Source organism: Schistocerca nitens, chromosome 10 (assembly GCF_023898315.1).
Source record: "Schistocerca nitens isolate TAMUIC-IGC-003100 chromosome 10, iqSchNite1.1, whole genome shotgun sequence".
In the NCBI taxonomy this organism is placed as follows: Eukaryota; Metazoa; Arthropoda; class Insecta; order Orthoptera; family Acrididae; genus Schistocerca; species Schistocerca nitens.
In genome coordinates, this window is record NC_064623.1 from 75181279 (window position 1) to 75205165 (window position 23887).

At 44.6% G+C, this 23887-nt stretch overlaps 1 protein-coding gene across 1 annotated transcript in view; it reads right to left on the bottom strand.

Moving 5' to 3' along the window:
• LOC126210393 (luciferin sulfotransferase-like) overlaps positions 1–23887 on the bottom strand; it is a 98386-nt gene that overhangs the window by 49267 nt on the left and 25232 nt on the right. Inside the window, exon 2 of the mRNA XM_049939623.1 lies at positions 10656–10880. Coding sequence (XP_049795580.1) covers positions 10656–10857 — 202 coding nt within the window. The 5' untranslated portion in view covers positions 10858–10880. The remainder of the gene's footprint in view (positions 1–10655; positions 10881–23887) is intronic.

Here is a 23887-nt window from a genome sequence, read left to right on the forward strand (position 1 = left end):
AGTTGAATTGGGCAGCTTTGTAAGGGTTGAAATGTCCCTGATGTATTCGTTACACAGAATCACACCACTAACAGTTGACTTGGGCAGGTTTATAAGGGTTGAAATGTCCTTGATGTACGCGTTACTCACAATACCATCACCAACAGTTGCCTTGGGCAGGTTTATAATGGTTGAAATGTCCCTGATGTACTCGATACTTTGAAATACACCACCAAGAGTTGACTTGGGCAGATTTATAGGAGTTGAAATGTCCTTCATGTATGTGTTACTCAGAATCACATCACTAGCACTGGACTGAGGCAGCTCTGTAAGGGTTGAAATGTCCCTGATGTATGCATTACTCACAATCACACCACAAACAGTTGAGTTGGAGAGGTATATAAGGGTTTAAATGTCCCTGAAGTACTCATTACTCAGAATCACATCACCAACACTGGACTGAGGCAGTTTTGTAAGGGTTGAAATGTCCCTGATGTATGCATTGCTCACAATCACACCACAAACAGTTGAGTTGGAGAGGTATATAAGGGTTTAAATGTCCCTGAAGTACTCATTACTCAGAATCACATCACCAACACTGGACTGAGGCAGCTTTGTAAGGGTTGAAATGTCCCTGATGTACTCCTTACTCATAATCACACCACCAACAGTTGACTTGGGCAGGTCTGTAATGGTTAACATGAGCCTGATGTACTTGTTACTCATAATCACATCACCAACAGTTGGCTCTTCCTGATTCGATTCGCCACGAATTACTCTCACCTTAGACAAGCAATTGCAACTTACGTCTTCAATTATAATTGCTAGATATATTCACGTATTCCATTCTGCTGAGAACTTCCTCATTCCTTAGCTTGTCAGTTCACCTAATTTTCAACATTCTTCTGTAGAACCACCTCTGAAATGCTTCGATACTCTTCTGTTCCGAATTTCTCAAAGGAAATTTGTGGTAAGGTCTTATGGAACCAAACTGCTGAGGTCATCGCTCCCTAACCTTGCACACTACTTAATCTAACTTAAACTAACTTACGCTAAGGACGACACACACACATTCCTGAGGGAGGACTCGAACATCCTACGGCGGGGGGAGGGGGGGGGGGAGCAGATCCGCTCGGACCGTGACAAGACGCCACAGACCGCCGACACTGCCGGGTTTTCTCACAGTGCATGCTGTACTCCAGACATACGTTCTCAGAAATTTCTTCCTCACATTAACACTTTGCTGTCCGCACGTCCCGTACAAATTTATTCGCTTGGCGCCGACAGCGCTAGTCCGGCTTACTTGGCTTGTCGCCGGCCGTTTGTCACCTTTCCGTTGATGACATGCTTCAAACACATTGACTTTTGGGCGCTTTAATTTTCCTGAAATCCTCTGTTTTGCCGTATCGTTCCACAAAATCGAATTTTCTTTTCAAGTAACTTCTCTGCAAGTTCTACACTTTTATAATAATCATCCACGCAGAGGTGATGCCACTTTCTATCACAAGGTGTCAATAGTTCCATCACTGTTTTTGCTAAAGGCTGTCCAGCGCCGGAATATAACTTGAATGACGGAATGTATCCCGTACTGGAATCACACAGTATCCGAATGATTAAGCCGTATTTCGTAATTTTCGACGGATTGTAAACTTTAAAATTTAACCGTCCAGGCCACTGTATCATTCTTTCAATTTGAGATGTTTTGACTTAGATTAAATGTTTCTTTAAACTTTCTGGAAAAATAATCAATTACGAATTGCACCTTGACAAGCTAGTCTGCATTATCCTGTTTATTGTTGCTGTCGGATAAATGTTGAAATGATAATATTTGTCATTCCCATAATGATAGCAAGCCCAAACCATTTTCTAAGTTCGGGTCCCGCAACGCCGACAAATTTGGCATTTTTTAAATCCAGTTTCCTTCTATTGCAATTTTGACTGTCGTACTTTGAAAGGTCTCTGTTGGATTCCTTTCATGTTAATTTCTTAAATCTGTTGTCATTTACGGCATAAATTCCTCTTCTAAATTTACTGTGGTATTTCTGACTATCTGGGAGGAGACTGAGCAGTGAAACGTGTTACTTTTACACATAAACAAGAACGATCTGTCACACTACTACACTTTAAAACACAGTTTATATGTAATTCATGTCACACAGTCTCATACGGAACCTACATCCGCTTTCTTTTATATACTGTGTATGATAATATACTGTCATCCCCCTTCCCTTCTGTGTGAGAGGATGAATGAGCAAATGTATTTGTAGTTGCATGCTTGAGGGTAGCAGACAAGGCTGTCTGCTAGAGAACAGTAGGACCAACGTCGGAACAGGTAGCTACGCTTTCTAAAAGCAGAGAGGTTTCTATTCTTAGTATGGTCCTGGCCGTCCCTTGTCATGTTGGTATAGGAAGCTGCCCCTCTGGCCACTTCCGTTTGTATTTGGGAGCCACCCTCAGGAAGCACGCTCGGTAGGAGCGCAGGGCAGTCTGTCCGGGGCGAGCGTCTGAAGTGGTAAGATCTCTGGCTAAGTGCGTGTCTGCTAAGTCCGCAGGACAATGGATTTCTTAAGTTCAGCCTAACTGAAACCAAGTTGACCACGTGAAGCATGTGGTGTAATCATCAAAGTAGCCCTCAGCTATTCTTTTCGGGAAGATTTCACAGAGAGTTAGTATGAATTTAGTATACCAGTGTGTGGTAATTACATGACGGGCAGGATTGTGCTACGAACGTAATTTCTTTGGGTGAGAATTGAATCGGTTGGTTGTGGTTAATTTGCTCTTGCATATGTTTCAACGTTCTTCGTGTGTTATTTTATGAATGCAGTGTTGTATGCAGTCTCCCAATCTTGGCTCCATATTTGACGTGTTCCGTAAGACTACAATCTCACATTTTCACTATCCTAAATACGGCACCAGCTTAGTTATGACTGACGTTTAATATGCTGAAATTTTAATGATCAATGTTAAAATAAACTTCCAAATATAAACTGATTTATTTCTTTTTATTTAAATTCTCTTATATATATATATATATATATATATATATATATATATATATATCACCGGTTATCGTATGCCTATTAAAAGATTATAATTCATGTTAGTCTGGTTGGGAATTTGGTAAGCTAGACTGGATACCTGGTGAAACAGTTGCTCAGTAATGCAAGGTTAACTTCCCCAGACAGCTAACAGCTTTAACCTGCTTTTATTGTCTATCAGCACCGCTTTCATAGCAAATTAAAGTAACAACGTTACAACTTGTTGGTTTCGTTGGTTCGTTCCCAGTATATAATTCTACGATATCCTCGACGCTCTGAGTTTCTTTGGGAAATATGTTTGGACCCGGGGATCCTTCGAATTTATTATTGGTCCTCGGTAAATCAAAGTCTGATCACTGTGCACTGCCTTCTTCGTCTGATTCAGCCGAATCAGTTGGCAACCGTAGCGTTCGCTGAATTCTTCTTGGTCATATTTCACTAATTTCCTACGATTCTGCTTCACTTTCATTTTTTTTTTTTGATATCCAATGTCTTCTTCCTAATCGGCCAAGTCGTCCGGAACGTCAGACAAGACGTCCGCGCATTCACCGTAAATAATCCTACTGTCTATTTCGTCCGCCATGATGAAAGAACACAAGTACTTACAAAAACCAAAAACTTGTTGTCGTGTGTAACTTTTTGTTACCTAAAAAAAACACCAACAGAATGCAAAAGATACTAAAATGCTGTCGGCGCCCACTGCGCGATACTATGCAGACGACACCACTGTGGTTTCGCCGGACGGCATGGTGTTAAAGCCTAATTTAGACACTAGTAACTTCTTTGACCAGGAATACTGTAGAAGATAATTATTTAAATAATAACTTATGATAACAAATAAATTAGAAAATTCACCACATCGCTTCTAAACACTACACCTACACCTATATAGATACTCCACAAGCCACTGTAACGTACGTGGCGGAGGGTATAATGTACCACTAATAGTCGTTTCCGTTCCTATTCCACCCGCAAATACAGCGACTGAAAAACGTCATTTATAAGCCTCCACATGGGCCCTAATTTTTCAAATCTTCGTGCTCCTTACACACTATACAGGGTGGTCCAATGATAGTGACCGAGCCAAATATCTCACGAAATAAGCATCAAACGAAAAATCTACAAAGAACGAAACTTGTCTAGCTTGAAGGAGGAACCCAGATGGTGCTATGGTTGACCTGCTAGATGGCGCTGCGATAGGTCAAACGGATATCAACTGAGTTTTTTAAAATAGGAACCCCCATTTTTATTACATATTCGTGTACTACGTAAAGAAATATGAATGTTCTAGTTGGACCACTTTTTTCGCTTTGTGATAGATGGCGCTGTAATAGTCACAAACGTATAAGTACGTGGTATCTCGTAACATTCCACCAGTGCGGACGGTATCTGCTTCGTGAAAAATTTCCCGTGATAAAATCGACCGTTTACCAATTGCGGAAAAGGTCGATATCGTGTTGATGTATGGCTATTGTGATCAAAATTCCCAACGGGCGTGTGCTATGTATGCTGCTCGGTATCCTGGACGACATCATCCAAGTGTCCGGACCGTTCGCCGGATAGTTACGTTATTTAAAGAAACAGGAAGTGTTCAGCCACATGTGAAATGTCAACCACGACCTGAAACAAATGATGATGCCCAAGTAGGTGTTTTAGCTGCTGTCGCGGCTAATCCGCACATCAGTACAGACAAATTGTGCGAGAATCGGGAATCTCAAAAACGTCGGTGTTGAGAGTGCTACATCAACATCGTTTGCACCAGTACCATATTTCTATGCACCAGGAATTGCATGGCGACGACTTTGCACGTCGTGTACAGTTCTGCCACTGGGCACAAGAGAAATTACGGGACGATGTCAGATTTTTTGCACGCGCTCTATTTAGCAACGAAGCGTCATTCACCAACAGCGGTAACGTAAACCGGCATAATATGCACTATTGGGCAACGGAAAATCCACGATGGCTACGACAAGAACATCAGCGACTTGGCGGGTTAATGTATGGTGCAGCATTATGGGAGGAAGGATAATTGGCCACCATTTTATCGATGGCAATCTAAATGGTGCAGTGTATGCTGATTTCCTACGTACTGTTCTACAGATGTTACTACAAGATGTTTCACTGCATGACAGAATGGCGATGTACTAGCAATTTGATGGATGTCCGGCACATAGCTCGCGTGCGGTTGAAGCGGTATTGAATAGCATATTTCATGACAGGCGGATTGCTCGTCGAAGCACCATACAATGGCCCGCACGTTCACCGGTTCTGATGTCCCCAGCTATCTTTCTGTGGGGAAAGTTGAAGGATATTTGCTAACTTGATCCACCGGCAACGCCTGACAACATGCGTCAGCGCATTATCAATGCATGCGCAAACATTACGGAAGGTGAACTACTCGCTGTTGAGAGAAATGTCGTTACACGTATTGCCAAATGCATTGAGGTTGACGGACATCGTTTTGAGAATTTATTGCATTAATGTAGTATTTACAGGTAATCAAGCTGTAATAGCATGCGTTCTCAGAAATGATAAATTCACAAAGGTGCATGTATCACGTTGGAAAAACCGAAATAAAATGTTCAAACGTACCTACGTTCTGTATTTTAATTTAAAAAACCTACCTGTTACCAACTGTTCGTTTAAAATTGTGAGCCATATGTTTGTGAGTATTACAGCGCCATCTATCGCAAAGCGAAAAAAGTGGTCCAACTAAAACATTCATATTTCTTTACGTACTACACGAATATGTAATAAAAAGTGGGGGTTCCTATTTAAAAAAACGCAGTTGACATCTGTTTGACCTATGGCAGCGCCATCTAGCGGGCCAACTATAGCGCCATCTGGTTTCCCCCTTCAAGCTAGACAAGTTTCGTTCTGTGTAGTTTTTTCGTTTGACGCTTATTTCGTGAGATGTTTGGCCCGGTCACGATCAACTGACCACCCTGTATATGTTTGCAGCACAAGAATCGTTCGGCAGTCAGCTTCAGATGCCGGTTCTCTGAATTTTCTCAATAGTGTCGCCTTCCTTCCAGGGATTCCCATTTAAGTTCCCGAAGCATCTCTCAAAACACTTACGTGTTGTTCGAACCTAGCGGTAACAAATATAGCAGCCCGCCTCTGAATTGCTTCGATGTCTTGCTTCTATCCGACCTGGAATGGATCCCAAACTCTCGAGCAATACTCAAGAATAGGTTGCACCAGCGTCCTTTAAAGGTGAACCACTCTTTCTTAAAATTCTGCCGGCCGCTGTGGGGGAGCTGTTCTAGGCGCTTCAGTCAGGAACCACGCGTCTGCTACGGTCGCAGGTTCGAATCCTGCCTCGGGCATGGATGTTTGTGATGTCCTTAGGTTAGTTGGGTTTAAGTAGTCCTAAGTTCTAGGGGACTGATGACCTCAGAAGATAATTCCCATAGTGCTCAGAGCCATTTGAACCATTTTTCAAAGACTGGACAGGATGAAACCTCAAAGAGTAGGAAGACCACACAGTGAAAGTAAAATTATGTTCTACTTCACTTTCATAAGAACAACTTCAAATATTTACCGAAAATTGCGAAAAAATATAATGTAACATAAAAGTATTGGCATTCGACATTGCCAGTTCTCCATCTATATATTGAATACCGACTGGGGAAACATCGCCGATATACAGGGTGATTCAAAAAGAATACCACAACTTTAAAAATGTGTATTTAATGAAAGAAACATAATATAACCTTCTGTTATACATCTTTACAAAGAGTATTTAAAAATTTTTTTTTTCACTCAAAAACAAGTTCAGAGATGTTCAATATGGCCCCCTCCAGACACTCGACCAATATCAACCCGATACTCCAACTCGTTCCACACTCTCTGTAGCATATCAGGCGTAACAGTTTGGATAGCTGCTGTTATTTCTCGTTTCAAATCATCAATGGTGGCTGGGAGAGGTGGCCGAAACACCATATCCTTAACATACCCCCATAAGAAAAAATCGCAGGGGGTAAGATCAGGGCTTCTTGGAGGCCAGTGATGAAGTGCTCTGTCACGGGCTGCCTCGCGGCCGATCCATCGCCTCGGGTAGTTGACGTTCAGGTAGTTACGGACAGATAAGTGCCAATGTGGTGGCGCTCCATCCTGCTGAAATATGAATTGTTGTGCTTCTTGTTCGAGCTGAGGGAACAGCCAATTCTCTAACATCTCCAGATACTGTAGTCCAGTTACAGTAGCACCTTCGAAGAAAAAGGGACCAAAAACTTTATTGGCTGAAATACCAACGTTTAATACACCACCTATCAGGAGGTTTAACACCATACTTCGTTCGAAATGCACACTGAACAACTGTCGTCGATTCACTTCTGCCGTACTCAATAACACAAAAAGCTTTCTGTTGAGCGGTCGCCATCTTAGCATCAACTGACGCTGACGCCTAGTCAACAGCGCCTCAAGCGAACAAATGTACAACTAAATGAAACTTTATAGCTCCCTTAATTCGCCGACAGATAGTGCTTAGCTCTGCCTTTTGTCGTTGCAGAGTTTTAAATTCCTAAAGTTGTGGTATTCTTTTTGAATCACCCTGTATATCGTTATTTTTTTGAAAACATTATCGAAATATCGATGTATCTATATTTTATCAACAGCCCTTCCAGACATCACTTTCGCACGACTACAACAACATCTGATAGAAACCGGTAGGTTCGCGACTAAGAAGACCGACTTTGGTCGGGCACGGACACGCTCCAGTGTTTGTAAACAGTACGTACGAAATCAGGGAACGCAGACACACCATGTGCAATGAATAGCAGACAGACAGGTGACTTGCGGAGTATGATGTAAATGTAGATGTAGAGGAGATGGGCACAGGTAGGTAGGAGACGGAAATAGACAGAAGAGGAGGAGATGGACAGAAGAGGAGGAGTAGATGGATGGAGAGGGAGGAACAGATGAGCAGAGAAGGCTTGAGGAGAAGATGAATAGAGGGGGTGGTGGACAGAGAGAGGAAGGGAGAGGTGATGGGTGGAGGAGAGAAGAAGGTGGGCTAATAGAAGACTGGAATAAATACATACACAGGCGATGCTGGTACTTAGCTAGTGATGAAATAAAGAAGCATTCTTTCTAAACTTACAAGAAATGAAGGTGTTACAATAGGTTTAACCCTATATAAGAAAGTAGGTCTGAAAATCAATTGTAATCCGACTATAACAATGAATAGTCAACACATTGAAAAGAAAGTTGTACAATGACGAAGTCAAAACGCCAATTGATGAAATTTTGTGTTTTGCGCAGCGGAACACAATGACTGGATGGATAAACACACGTGTAAAAATGACTGACATTGTTTTTGGGGATCTGTACGAAATTTTTAAAACTATGCTTGTAACGTAACTGAAACCGTGTGTTTATGACTGGTGTGTACGATTTTAGTTATAGCATTGAGACGTGGACTTTGAATGGGCAAACTGTTCGAGAACAAATGGACCAGCCAACAAACAAGGCTGGCACACGTGGCTTTGAGTGTTAAGTGGGAAAAATAAGAATGCAAGATCCAGAACTAAATGCTTGGATTGAAAACGGTGTAAGACAGAAATGCAGCCTTTCGCCCCTACTGTTCTATCAATGCATGGAAGAAGCAATGACGGGAATAAAAGGAAGGTTCAGGAGTGGGGTTAAAATTTCTGGTGGGAGGTTAGCAATGATAAGATCCGCTGATGACACCGCCGTCATGAGTGGAAGCGAAGGGGCGTTGCAGGACCTGTTGATGGAATGAGCAGTCTAATAAGAAAACTTTATGGATTGAGAGTAAACTCGCGAAAGACGAAAGTAATTACAAGGAGCAGAAATGAGATTAGCGGTAAAGTTAACACGAAATGTGTGGACCACGAAGTAGACGAACTGAAGCAAAAAGACACCCGACAGGCCGAACAATGAAGACATAAAAGCAGACTTGCACTTCTGACCATTAGAAATGTACTTGTGTCAGTCATTGACCTTACTTTGAAGGAGACGTTTCTGAGTATACATGGTCAATCACCTAAAACTTACACCGAAAATATTGAGAAAATGGAAAGTGCTATTGATGTGGGTTTTCACAGAATAGATTGGTAGTCCAGGGCTCGTATTGGTAACCAATCTACAGACTGTAGTAACACTTAGTGTTTTTTTAGTGCAGACACATACTTTTTAAAATATATGTCTATTGGTATTAACAAACTAAAAGTAGGGGAAATTAGAATGTCAAGTCGTGCAGTTTCCGAAATGCTCATGCCGAGCCTCCAGGCCATCAAAATGTGCCCTCGGTCAACTCAGATAGATCGTGGCTTCCCCATTTTACACACGGAAAGCCCGCTCAATGATACTATATGCACAGTGCTTGTGTCTTACTATTAATTATTTCACGCGAGGTGACACTGCTATCACCTGGATGGGTTTATATCGATAGAGGTCGGTAGTTATAATGTTCTGGCTGATTGGTATAAGTTCCTTATAGAACGCAAAATATCACGAAATAAGACACTCAACTACAAAAAAAAAAAAAAAAAAAAAAATGGTTCAAATGGCTCTGAGCACTATGGGACTAAACTTCTGAGGTCTTCAGTCCCATAGAGCTTAGAACTACTTAAACCTAACTAACCTAAGGACATCACACACATCAATGCCCGAGGCGGGATTCGCACCTGCGACCACAGCGGTCGCGCGGTTCCAGACTGAAGCGCCTAGAACCGCTCGGCCACACGGGCCGACACTCAACCACAAAAATGTAAAAAATTATTTCTCTCAACAGCAACGTGTCTGAGACTACAAAGCTTGATGGCGGTACTAAAGTCGACGGCTATCTTCATGGTCTAACGGCCACAAACAGTGTTACCAACTAGTGAACCAGTTCGCAGTTTCAACCCCATGTATGTATGCGTGTATTAAACTGGGGACCTAGAAACGACAGAGAGGCTTCGCCCCGCCGTAGCCCTCAGTGGTTCACAACCCCCCAAGACGCCACAGCAGTCCACCCACCCCACCGCCGCCCCACACCGAACCCAGGGTTATTGTGCGATTTGGCCCCCAGTGGCATCCCCAGGAACGTCTCATACCAGACGAGTGCAACCCCAAATGTATGCGTGGTAGAGTAATTATGGTGTACGCCTATGTGGGGACAGTGTTTGCACAGCAATCGCCGACACTGTGTAACTGAGACGGAATATGGGGAACCAGCCCGCATTCACCGAGGTAGATGGAAAACCGCCTTAAAAACCACCCACAGGCTGGCCAGCACACCGGACCTCGACAGTAATCCGCCAGGCAGATTCGTGCTGGGGACTGGCATGCCTTCCCGCTCGGGAAGCAGTGTGTTAGACCGCGCGGCTAGCCAGGTGGGCTCCACCCTCATACGCGTTGTACCCAACTTCCCCTACAGGAAGGATACAGCGCGAGGCACTCTAAACACATGAGACTCCTCAGATGTCCAGTAGGGTCAGACAGCTCTTCAACAAGAGGAAAAAGGAAAAAAAAAACAAAGTAAAATAAATAAGAAACAAAGAATTAATTAACTGTATTAAATCGGACAGTTCGTCAAAAGTACACTGTATGTATTGCTCGTCTGGTTATCTGTGCATGTGCAACACGGATGAAACAGCGGTCGTAGTGGTTTGTGTAGGTGAGACTCACCGCACTTGGGGTACGCGATGAGCCACACGTCGTCCGGCCGGACCTCGAAGTCGATCACCCTCTGGGCGACGTCGACGTAGAGCGTGGGCATGACGCAGCTGGAGGGCGACAGCCTGACGTAGTCCTGGTTGTAGGGGCCGACGATCTTGGACAGGAACTCCCGCATCCGCGGCGTGTCCAGTGTTTCCGCCGAAACCGACATCTGGTCAGGTGACGCCCCGTCCTCTGGAAGGAGGAAGCCGTTCAGAGTCGAAAACAACGAGCATCAGATCGGCCGTTCAGAGCCGAAAACAACGAGCATCAGATCGGCCACTGGAGAAAGGATCTGCAAGGTCCCTGATAAGGCACCGTCTTTGGGTGACGTACGACTGTGGTGTGGGGACAAACATCCAGAAGGAGTTCCCGCAGAAGGATCGAAAAAGCTACTGAATCGTTACGGAATAGCTGCGGGCTTGAGGTAGCTCTGGACGAATTTAAGCAGTTTTGTTTGGATATCCCGGTTCCGGCTACTAGTGATGTGAACTGGGCAAATGCTCAGTGGGCAGGACATTTATAAATGGCCATTGGCCCAGGAGTTTGAGCAAAGCAGTTTTAAATGCCCGAAATATGGGAATTTGTAAAAAAGCACTTTTTAAAGTTTTTACTGCTAGAGTATATAATTTACCATTTAAAATAAGGAATGGAACGATACTGCCGGTATTACAAGTTAGTAAATGCTTACATTCAAACATATGTATGTCATTATTTGCCTTCATTGCTAAGATCACCAAGAACAAGAGGAAAGAAGAGAAAAGCTTTTTTTATTTTTATTTTATTTTATTTTTTTTATTTGTAGTAGGATTCCAACTTGTTGCTGTACCAAGGGAGGGCGCTTGTTACTGAGACCTGCTTTACAATCACCTTTATATTTTTACCAGTTCTACCATAAATAATAACATAAAAGAGATTTAATAACAAATATTCGATGCCGAAGAAATTGGAATCGTTTGATTCTGATAGTAGTCGATTCCTGGAGAATCGGCGATTCTTGGACTCGTGGAATCGGAATCAGAGCATGATTCAACCCTAATTAAAATAATTATGGATAAACTTTTTTAAATATTTTTACGCTAGTATAGTATACGTAAGAAATGCTACCTACAGGTTACCTACTTAATATAAACCATACTTGATTTTGAGAATTACTTTTAAACGAGTGTTGTTTTCTTTTTTTATTACGTATTACTCCAAGAATTAACTTCATTAAAAATGTATAATTACGATTGCAGTCCAATATATTTCCCCTAATAATATTATCTAACTCTCAAGCAGCTGTTTCAACTTTGTTACCCAACCAGCACAGAAGAAATTTTGGAAAACACCCTTTCCAATACAAAATATCAGTTTAAAATTTTTGTATAAGTGACACTTATCAATTAATCTTTAAAATGCATGAATTCATGGGCATTTGTCCATTTTGGGCTTTTCCCAGGAATTTATCCTGGGCATTTGCCCCAACTTATTAAAGCCCAGGCATTTTACATCACTATCTGCTACTCATGTTTTTGGGATTCTTTCAATCCTTCAGCTGTTTGACATTTACGACAGGTAGGAAAGAACATAGCGACTTTTTAAAAATACCAGTTACCCTACATTTACATGATTACTGTGCAATTCACAATTAAGTGTCTCGCAGAGGGTTGATCGAATCAGCTTTAAGCTACCCCACTCTCGAACAGAGTGCGGGAAAAACGAACACTTAAATTTTTCCGTGCAAGCTCTGATTTCTCTTACATTATTATGCTGATCATTTCTCCCTATGTAGGCGGACGCCCACAATATATTTTCACACTCTGAGAGGAAAGTTGGTGACTGAAATATCTTGAGAAGGTCTTGCCGCAGTGAGAAACGCCTTTATTTTAATGACTGACACTTCACTTGTCATATCCGAGGCACTCTCTCCCTTATACCGCGATCATAGAAAACCAGTTGCTGTTCTTTGAACTTTTTCGATGTCATCCTTCAGTCCTGTCTGTTGCGGATCCTACGCCGCACAGCAGTACTACAGAAGATGACGTACTAACGTGGTGTAAGCTGTCTCTTTAGTAGATCTGTTACATTTTCTGCCAACAAATCTCAGTCTTTGGTTTGGTTTCCTCACAACATTATCTATGTGATCGTTCCAATTTAAATTATTCGTAACTGTAATCCCTAAGTAATTGGTTGAGTTTATAGAATTGTGTGATTAATCGTGTAACTGAAATTTAGCGGATTTCAAAAAAGGGTTCAAATGGCTCTGAGCACTATGGGACTTAACATATGGGGTCATGAGTCCCCTAGAACTTAGAACTACTTATACCTAACTAACCTAAGGACATCACACACATCCATGCCCGAGGCAGGATTCGAACCTGCGACCGTAGCAGCAGTGCGGTTCCGGACTGAAGCGCCTAGGACCGCTCGGCCACCGCGGCCGGCTTAGCGGATTTCCTTTAGTGCTGATGTGGATGACTTCACACTTTTCATTATTTAATTACCGCTTTTTGCACCATACAGACATCTTGTCTAAATCATTTCGCAATTCGTTTTGAGCGTCTGATAACTTTACATCACGATAAATGACAGCGACATCTGCAAACAATCTAAGAGGGTTGTTCATATTGTCTCCTAAATCGTTTATGTACACTCATGCTCATAAATTAAGGATAATGCTGATACATGGTGAAACAACGCTCTGGTGGGCGGTTTTGCGGGTTTAAATCATCTCGGTGCATTTGATCTGCGGTCGTCGCACGGTGGCGCTGGCAGGCCCACATAGTCAGAGGTGTGTTGGTGCATGTCTGAGTACGGTGCAGCGAGTAAGTGTGCAGACGTTTTCAGACGTGCTAATGGTGACTGTGTTGATAATGGCTCAAAGAACACATATTGATGACGTTATGAGGGGTAGAATACTAGGGCGACTGGATGCTGGTCAAACACAGCAGGTCGTAGCACGGGCCCTCCGTGTGCCACAAAGTGTGATCTCAAGATTATGGCAACGATTCCATCAGACAGGAAACTTGTCCAGACGCTACAGAACGGGATGTCCACAGTGTAAAACACCACAAGAAGACCGGTATCTCACCATCAGTGCCCGCAGACGGCCACAGAGTACTGCAGGTAGCCTTGCTCGGGAGCTTACCGCAGCCACTGGAACACTTGTCTCCAGATACACGGTCTACAGACGACTGAACAGACATGGTTTATTTGCCCGGAGACCAGAGACGGGCATTCCACTGACCCCTGGTCGCAGGAGAGGCTGTAAAGCCTGGTGTCAAGAACACAGTACATGGTCATTGGAACAGTGGTCCCAGGTTATGTTCACGGACGAGTCCAAGTATAGTCTGAACAGTGATTCTCGACGGATTTTCATCTGGCGTGAAACAGGAACCAGATACCAACCCCTTAATGTCCTTGAGAGTGACCTGTATGGAGGTCGTGGTTTGATGGTGTGGGGTGGGATTATGACTGGTGCACGTACATCCCTGCATGTCTTTGACAGAGGAACTGTAACAGGTCATGTGTATCTGAACGTAATTTTGCACCAGTATGTCCGCCTTTTCAGGAGTACAGTCGTTCACACCTTCCTCCTGACAGATTATAATGCACGGCCCCACCGAGCTGCCATCATGGTGGAGTACCTTGAAACTGAAGATATCAGGCGAATGTAGTGGCCTGCCTGTTCTCCAGACCTAAACTCCACCGAGCACGTCTGGAATGGCCTCGGTCGACGTATCGCTGCACGTCTTCAAACCCCTACGACACTGCAGAAGCTCTGACAGGCACTGGTGCAAGAATGGGAGGCTATACCCCAACAGCTGTTCGAACACCTGATCCAGAGTATGCCAACCTGTTGTGCGGCGTGTATATGTGTGCATGGTGATCATATCCCATATTGATGTCGGGGTACATGTGCAGGAAACAGTGGCGTTTTGTAGCACATGTGATCCGGGACGGTTTTCTCAACATCACCGATACCATGGACTTACAGATCTGTGTCGTGTGTGTTCCCTATATGCCTTTGCTATTAGCGCCAGTTTTGTGTAGTGCCACGTTGTGTGGCACCACATTCTGCAATTATCCTTAATTTATGAGCATGAGTGTAGATCAGGAACAACAGAGTGCCTACAGCACTTCCTTGGGGAGCGCCAGGTATTGGATGTGTTTTACTCGACGACTTTCCATCAATTACTATCAAACGTGACCTTACTGACAGGAGCTCACGAATCCAGTTGCACAACTGAGCCAATACTCCATAGGAACGAAATCTTATTAGAAGTCGCTTGTGAGGAACGGTTTCAAAAGTCTTGAAGAAATCTAAAAATATGGAATCAGCATGTTGTGCTTGAGTCGTGGTAAAAATTGCTGTTTTGAAGAGCGCGCCGCAGCGCGTAGTGTGAAGCAGTCGCCCTACGTTTCTGGTGGTGGCGCCGCTGTGGCAATCGCAGCTTTAGTGTCTCCCTCTGGTGGGAAAGGGGAAAGGTTGCGTGTTCACGTGCATTTAAGTGGCGCTATGAGCTCGCCAGTCTGGGTCAGTCTCTCGTCCCCAGTTTGCTAGTCTGTATCTCGTCTGCATTTGTTAAGCAGTTAGTGTCTGTCTGTCGTTCGGAGTGCTAGTATAGCTGTCGTGCGGGTCAACCTTTAAAAAAGGCAAAATAAGAGAGTCTTTCCACTCCGCCAGTAAGAGAACTCAGCGAGTGGTCACTCGGTCTTCGCGATAGGCCGCCAGTCTGCTCGAGTTTGCTCAGGCAATGGTCATGTCCTAATCTGTTCTCAAATCCTGTATCGATATGGACCAAATGTGGCACAAAAACAACAGGCCTCATGAGTATCATCTCTGTGGGGTTTATAATCTCCCAGCTCCAGTAGCAGCTGAACAGGGGCAAAAATGCATTTTCTTCAGCCCCTGGTATACATGCTACCCTGCATGATAGGCAAGTTGTGAGGGAAGAGTATTGGCCTACCAAATCAATCCGCTTTGCAGGGCTGTCTACATGTCAGGGCAAGACATGGTTTTCCAGGACCTGATATGCAGGCTGTCGTGCATGAGAGGTGTCTTGCTTTGCATTATGGCCCATACATCAGGGGCAAATAAAGGTTTTTCAAATCATGTGTTGCGTGCCATGCATGTCAGGGCTTCAGTCAACTGTAGTGGAGCTACATATGCCAATGAGCTTGGCAGAGGATGGACAGAAGGGAGGAGGCAGTGGACAAAGGGAGGGGAGGAGGAGAAATGCATGAGGGGTACTGGGCAGTTGGAAAATGAGGAGAGGGAGGTGGAGATGGAAGGTGAGAGGCGGAGGGGGGGGGAGAAATGGTCAGGTAGAGTGGTTGGTGGAAATGGACAAAGAGAGAGAGGGAGGAGGAGATGAAGAGGCAGAGACAGTGGGAAGCTGCAGATAGACAAATAAAGGTAGGAAGAAGAGGTGGACAGTCACAGGGAGAAAGAGGACAGAGAGGGGAAGGAGGAGGTGTGTGCAATATATGTGTTGAACTCATATGTGGACAAAGCCACAGTCGAAAAAGCTAGTATAACAATAAATAGAAATTGTGAGGAAGGGGGCTTTAACTAAGAGCACTAGCAGGAATGGCTATGAACCCTTAGCTACTATGGATGTTGGCAAGACCACAGTTACTATGGAAGGGTCTCTCAGACTGCCCCTTTATTTTTTATGTATATAGCCTCTGTTTTGGTGAGTACATATTTCCATGACTTCCTGTTGTTCGATACACTTCGTGGAAACAGACGTTATGGAAATTTGCATTTTTTTAAACAATGCTGAATTTTAAATACTTTGAAAACTATATCACAACAAAATTTACAGTTTATTTTTATCTTATGTATTACTAAAATAACAACTCATAGTTACCTCTGTTCGTAACATGACTGTATGGAAAAACACATTTCAGTCATGACAAATTGTATTTGGAATCACCTTTGAGTTTACTACACACTGTTTCAGCCTTATAGCGATTATTCCACCCCATAATTCTGCCAAGGAAGAAATTTTGTCATATTTCAGTTTAAAAATCAAGAAGTAAGTAATTTCCTTAGGTATTTTTCTAAGGCCATGAATCAAATTTAAATCGCTTTCACCTGTTCGCATTTCACGCAGGCCCTACTATAATTCTTCAACCGAATCGGAACTCCACAATGCTGACACCGATACCTTGTTTTCGACTTCAAACAAGGACAACAAAAGGCTGATGTGTTTCATTTTTCAAAATATTATTTCTGTGTTTGAGGGCCATATCTTCAAAACAGCAAGGTTTCTCCGAGACTGTTGCAGTCCATGCAGCTGCAACAAAGTGTTGAGTTGCCGTGTTCTTACGTTAGCTAGCGGCTTCTATTTCCTCGATCGGAAACATCTTTCTGTTCTTACCGAAGAAATACGCTTCTCCATCGTCATCACCTGTCACATCTTTATCACTTTCCTTCTCCGAATTAGTATCGTCATCACTAAAAACTCGAAATCAGGGACATTATCACAGTCATCAAAGTCTTCATCTGGGAATTCATTGAGGCGCTGTTGAAGACCCATATCCGTCTTGCATCGAAGACGCTGCATAGAAGGTCTAGCTTTCCTCGACAAGGAGAAACGTTAACGTTTGACAAATACACGAAGCGCAGACACTATGGTACGTTTGTGAGACTTCTCAAGGCCCAAAAATAAGAAACAAATTGCAGCAACACTGCCGGATTTCTTCCTCCAATAGGAAGGTACACAGAAGAGTCTTCCTCACCCCACAAGGGTTTGTGAAATATCACACGACAAAAACTGAATCGGTCTGAGAGACCATCCATAGTAGTTAGATTAGCGTGAAGCGAGGAAATGATGCTTTAAGACTGCCTGCCGAAACGTTTGATGCAGCGACATGCATCAACCTCTGCAAGACTGGCAGATAGCTGTGCCATCGATGACCTTGACTTCGACGAGGCCTTGAAGCCCGGCGAAGCGAAGAGTTGATAGTCTCACCAACGCCGCCTTTGAACAATCATGACCTTGATATCGAGCACAGCTACGATAAGGTTGCTGCCATTAGGGAGTCCTAGCAGTGAACAATCTCATCCACTCAGAGAGATAAGGAGTATGGAGGACTAGCTACAGATAGCGTTCACAACTCAGCAACTGATATTTGGCTTCAGCGCTACGAATAACGCAAACACTCGTGCAGAGTGAGAAGTGCAGATCGTCAATTATTCTCAGAGAATGCAATGCTGGTCAGAGCACGGAAGATTATAAAGTCTGACAGAATACATGCAAACGATGTGAGGATAGGGTGGTCCATATTTTTTCGTATTTCTTCACGCACAGCCCCTACTTTTGTTTCTTTGGTTTCAAGAAGAAATTTACGAGATATTTTGTTGAAACTGAAGACGAAGACTCCACGCCGCAGTCGCCGAGAAGTTACGTCCTATCGCTAAGTGTTGCTCGACTGCTACCATACTTTAGGTTGAAACTTTGACTCTGCAGTGGAGTGTGCGCTGATATCAAACTTCCTGGCAAATTAAAACTGTGTGCCGGACCGAGACTCCGACTCAGGACCCTTGCCTTTCAAGGGCAAGTGCTCTACCAACTGAGCTACCCAAGCACGACTCACGACCCGTTCTCACAGCTTCACTTCCGCCAGTACCTCGTCTTCTACCTTCCACACTTCACAGAAGTTCTCCGGCGGGACTAGAATCCCTGAAGAAAGGATATATGCTTAACTTTCTCCACATGTCCAAACTCTTACCGAGCGAGGTGGCGCAGTGGTTACACACTGGACTCGCATTCGGGAGGACGACGGTTAAATCCCGCGTCCGGCCATCCTGAATTAGGTTTTCCGTGATTTCCCTAAATCACTCCAGGCAAATGCCGGGATGGTTCCTTCGAAAGGGCACGGCCGACTTCCTTCCCCTTCTTTGGATAATCCAATGAGACCGATGACCTCGCTGTCTGGTCTCCTTCCCCAAACAACACAACCCTACAAATTCTTGATTGAAGTAAACTCACCACTCCGTTTCACAGTGAAAATTTCATTATGGAAACATGACACACGCTGTGGCTAAGCCACGTCTCCGCAGTATCCTTTCTTCCAGAAGTGCTAGACCCCCAAGGTGCACAGGAGAACTTCTGCGAAATCCGAAGGGTAGGATGATGATGATGATGTTTGGTTTGTGGGGCCCTCAACTAAGCGGTTAGCAGCGTCCGTACAAATTCCCAACCTTTGCTCAGTCCAATCTCACCACTATCATGAATGATGATGAAATGATGAGGACAACACAAACACCCAGTCATCTCGAGGCAGGCGAAAGGAAGGGTAGGAGACGAGGTACTGCCGGAAGTATGCTGAGGTGACAAAACCCATGGGATAACTACATGCAGGTGTACAGATGGCCGTAGTAATGCATACTCAAGGTACAAAATGGCAGTGGATTTGCAGAGCTGTCATTTGTACTCAGCTGATTCATGTGAAAAGCTTACCGGATTTATTATGGCCTCACGACGGCAATTAACAGACTTTGAACGCGTTGTGGTATTTGGAACTAGACGTATGGGACATTGCATTTCGAAATCGTTAAGGAATTCAATATCCCGAGAACCACAATGTCAAGATTGTGCTGGGAATACCAAATTGCAGGCACTACCCCTCACCGCGGACAACGCAGTGGCCGACGGCCTTCACTTAACGACCGAGAACAGCGCTGTTGGCACAGACTTGTCATTGCAAACAGACAAGCAACATCGACTGAAATGCACTACTGGCCATTGCTACGCCACGAAGATGACGTGCTACAGACGCGAAATTTAACCGACAGGAAGAAGATGCTGTGATATGCAAATGATTAGTTTTTCAGAGCATTATCACTTGGTTGGCGCCGCTGGCGACACCTACAACGTGCTGACATGAGGAAAGTTTCCAACCGATTTCTCATACACAAACAGCAGTTGACCGGCGTTGCCTGGTGAAACGTTGTTGTGATGCCTCGTGTAAGGAGGAGAAATGCGTACCATCACGTTTCCGACTTTGATAAAGGTCGGATTGTAGCCTAGCGCGATTGCGGTTTATCGTATCGCGACACTGCTGCTCGCGTTGGTCGAGATCTAGTGACTGTTAGCAGAATATGGAATCGGTGGGTTCAGGAGGGTAATACGGAACGCCGTGCTGGATCCCAACGGCCTCGTATCACTAGCAGCCGAGATGACAGACATCTTATCCGCATGGCTGTAACGGATCGTGCAGCCACGTCTCGATCCCTGACTCAACAGATTGGGACGTTTGGAAGACAACAACCATCTCCATGAACAGTTCGACGACGTTTGCAGCAGCACGGACTATTAGCTCGAAGACCGTGGCTGCGGTTACCCTTGACGCTGCATCACAGACAGGAACGCCTGCGATGGTGTACTCAACGACGAACCTGGATGCACGAATGGCAAAACGTCATTTTTTCGAATGAATCCAGGTTCCGTTTAGAGCATCATGATGATCGCATCCGTGTTTGGTGACATCGCGGTGAACGCACATTGGAAGCCTGTATTCGTCGTCGCCATACTGGCGTATCACCCGGCGTGATGGTATGGGGTGCCATTGGTTACACGTCTCAGTCACCTCTTGTTCGCATTGACGGCACTTTGAACAGTGGACGTTATATTTCAGATGTGTTACGACCCGTGGCTCTACCCTTCATTCGATCCCTTCGAAACCCTACATTTCAGCAGAATAATGCACGACCACATGTTGCAGGTCATGTACAGGCCTTTGTGGATACAGAAAATGTTCGATTGCTGTCCTGGCCAGCACATTCTCCAGATCTCCCCCCAATTGAAAACGTCTGGTCAATGGTCGCCGAGCAACTGGCTCGTTCAATACGCCAGTCACTACTCTTGATGAGCTGTGGCAACGTGTTAAAGCTGCATGGGCAGCTGTACCTGTACACGCCATCCTAGATCTGTTTGACTCAATGCCCAGGCGTATCAAGGCCGTTATTATGGGCAGAGGTGGTTGTTCTGGGTACTGATTTCTCAGGATCTATGCACCCAAATTACGTGAAAATGTAATCACATGTCAGTTGTAGTATAATATATTTGTCCAATGAATACCCGTTTATCATCTGCATTTTTTCTTGGTGTATCATTTTTAATGACCAGCAGTGTAACAGCAGAAACGATGAGGAATTTGCGACGAACGTATCCGTTAGGACAGTGCGGAGAAATCCGGCGTTAATGGTTTATGGCAGCAGACGACCGACGCGAGTGCCTTTGCTAACAGCGGAACATCGCCTGCAGCGCCTTCCCCGGGCTCCTGACCATATCGGTTGGATCCTAGACGACTGGAAAACCGCGGCCTGCGCAGATGAGTCCAGATTTCAGTTGGTAAGAACTGATGTCAGAGTTCGAGTGTGGCGCAGTCCCTGCGAAGCGATGAACCCAAGTTGTCGACGGGGCAGTGTGCAAGCTGGTGTTGACATCATGCATCATAATGGAATTGGCCTTGTTTACATGCAAATGACTGGATTTTCGGCTACTTGGAGACTATTTGCAGCCATTTATGGACTTCATGTTCCCCAAGAATCGATGGAATTTTTATGGGTGACAAAGCGCCATGTCACTGGGCCACAATTTTTCGCCGTTAGTTTGAAGAACGTTCTGGACGATTCGAGCTAAGGGTTTAACTGCTCAGTGCGCTCGACATGTATCCCATCAAACATTTGTGGGATATAATGGGGAGGAAACTTCTTGCAAAAAATCCTCCATCGGGTACACTTTCGCAATTATGGACGGCTATTGAGGCAAGATTTCTGCAGAGGACATCCAACAAGTTGTCCGCCCCTGGTAGCTGACTGGCCAGCGCGACGGACTGTCATACCTAACGGCCCAGGTTCGTTTTTCGGCTGGATCGGAGAATTTCTCCGCTCAGGGACTGGGTGTTGTGTTGTCCGTATCATCATCGTTTCATTCCCATCGACACGCAAGTCGCCAAAGAGGCGTCAATTCGAAAGATTTGCACCAGGCGACCGGTCTACCCGACGGGAGGCCCTAGCGACATGGCATTTACGAGGGTCACTCCAAAAGAAACGCACACTATTTTCGTAAAAATACAGTTTTCATTCTGCATGTGTGAAAGTTTTACAGTGTGTAGATACATCCTTCCCGCTTGTTTTCGAATTTAGTTCAACCTGTTCCCGTGAGTGTCGCCGTCACAGCATGTCTTCAAGATGGCTGCTACACTTGACGTTCGTCAGAAGCAACGTACTGTCATAGAATTCCTGAGCTGTGAAAAGGAGACAGTGGGAAACATCCACAAGAGGTTACAAAAGGTGTGTGGAGATGCTGCTGTCGATCGCAGTACAGTTAGTCGGTGGGCAAGCAGGTTACGTGATGAAAGCGGGCACGGCAATATCGAGGATTGTCGTCGCAGCAGCAGACCTCGTACTGCACACACTCCAGACAATGTGCAGAGAGTTAACGAATTGCTGACTGCTGACAGGCGCATCACAGTGAACGAGTTGTCACGCTACGTTGGGATAGGGGAAGGAAGTGTTTGCAGAATACTGAAAGTGTTGGCGTTAAAAAAGGTTTGTGCCAGGTGGGTTCCCAGGATGTTGATAGTGGCTCACAAAGAAACAGGAAAAACCGTATGCAGCGAACAGTATGAGAATGGTGGAGATGAATCTCTTGGAAGAATTTTGACAGGTGATGAACCCTGGCTCCATCATTTTTCACCAGAGACGAAGAGGCAATCAATGGAGTGGCGTCATGCAAATTCACCCAAGAAAAATATTCAAAACCACACCTTCTGCTGGAAAACGTATGGCTACGGTGGTTTTCGATTCCGAAGGACTCTTGCTTGTGGACATCATGCCAAGTGGAACCACCATAAATTCTGATGCAAATGTGACTTCAAGCTCGACTGAGTCGTGTTCGATCACATCGGCAAAAGCAGTATGTTTTGCTGTTGCACGACAATGCACGGCCACATGTCAGTCAAAAAACCATGGAAGCGATCACAAAACTCGGATGGACAACACTGAAATACCCGCCTTACAGTCCTGACCTGGGTATAATCTCTTTGGGAAACTGAAGGACTCTCTTCGTGGAACAAGGTTTGAAGATGATGGCTCCCTTGTGCACGCTGCCAAACAGTGGCTCCAACAGGTTGGTCCAGAATTTTACCGTGCGGGTATACAGGCGTTGGTTCCAAGATGGCGTAAGGCAGTTGAGAGGGATGGAAATTATGTGGAGAAATGAAAATATTGTTCCTAAACGATGTATCTACACACTGTAAGACTTTCCAAAATGTAGAAAAGAAGATGGATTTCAAAAATTTAGTGTACATTTCTTTTGGAGTGACCCCCATACATTTTTAACGACTTGTTGAGTGCATGCCACGTCAGGTTGCTGCACTACGGCGGGAAGAAGGAGGTCCGACACTGCAGTACAAGGTATCGCATGATCCATCTCAGTGTAGAACTTGAACGGTGAAGGTCCCAACACCCCACACTTCCCTGGAACACCGCAGAAGCTACTTCTACTGTCGCTAACTCTTAATCCGAGATAATGTGGTGCATCGTCCCAACCAACAATTTCTCAGCCTAGTCACTAACCTTGTTCTGGTGCCAGCATAGCCTCTACACGATACTTACAAGGGAACCTCCCCATCGCACCCCCCTCAGATTCAGTTATAAGTTGGCACAGTGGATAGGTCTTGAAAAACTGAACACAGATCAATCGAGAAAACAGGAAGAAGTTGTGTGAAACTATGAAAAATTAAGTAAAGTATACAATTTGAGTAGTCCATATGCAAGATAGGCAACATCAAGAATGGCGCGATCTCAGGAGCGCAGTGGTCCCGTGGTTAGCGTCAGCAGCTGCGGAACGAGAGGTCCTTGGTTCGAATCCTGCCTCCGGTGAAAAGTTTAATATTTTATTTTCAGTTTATGTGACAAACTCTTACGTTTTCATCACTTTTTTGGGAGTGATTATCACATCCACAAGAAAACCTAAATCGGGCAAGGTAGAATAATCTTTTTACCCATTTGCCAAGTGTACAGGTTAGGTGGGTCGACAACATATTCCTGTCATGTGACGCACATGCCTTCACCAGTGTCGTATAGAATATATCAGACGTGTTTTCCTGTGGAGGAATCGGTTGACCTAAGACCTTGCGATCACATGTTTTCGGTTCCCATTGGAGAGGCACGTCCTTTCGTCTACTAATCGCACGGT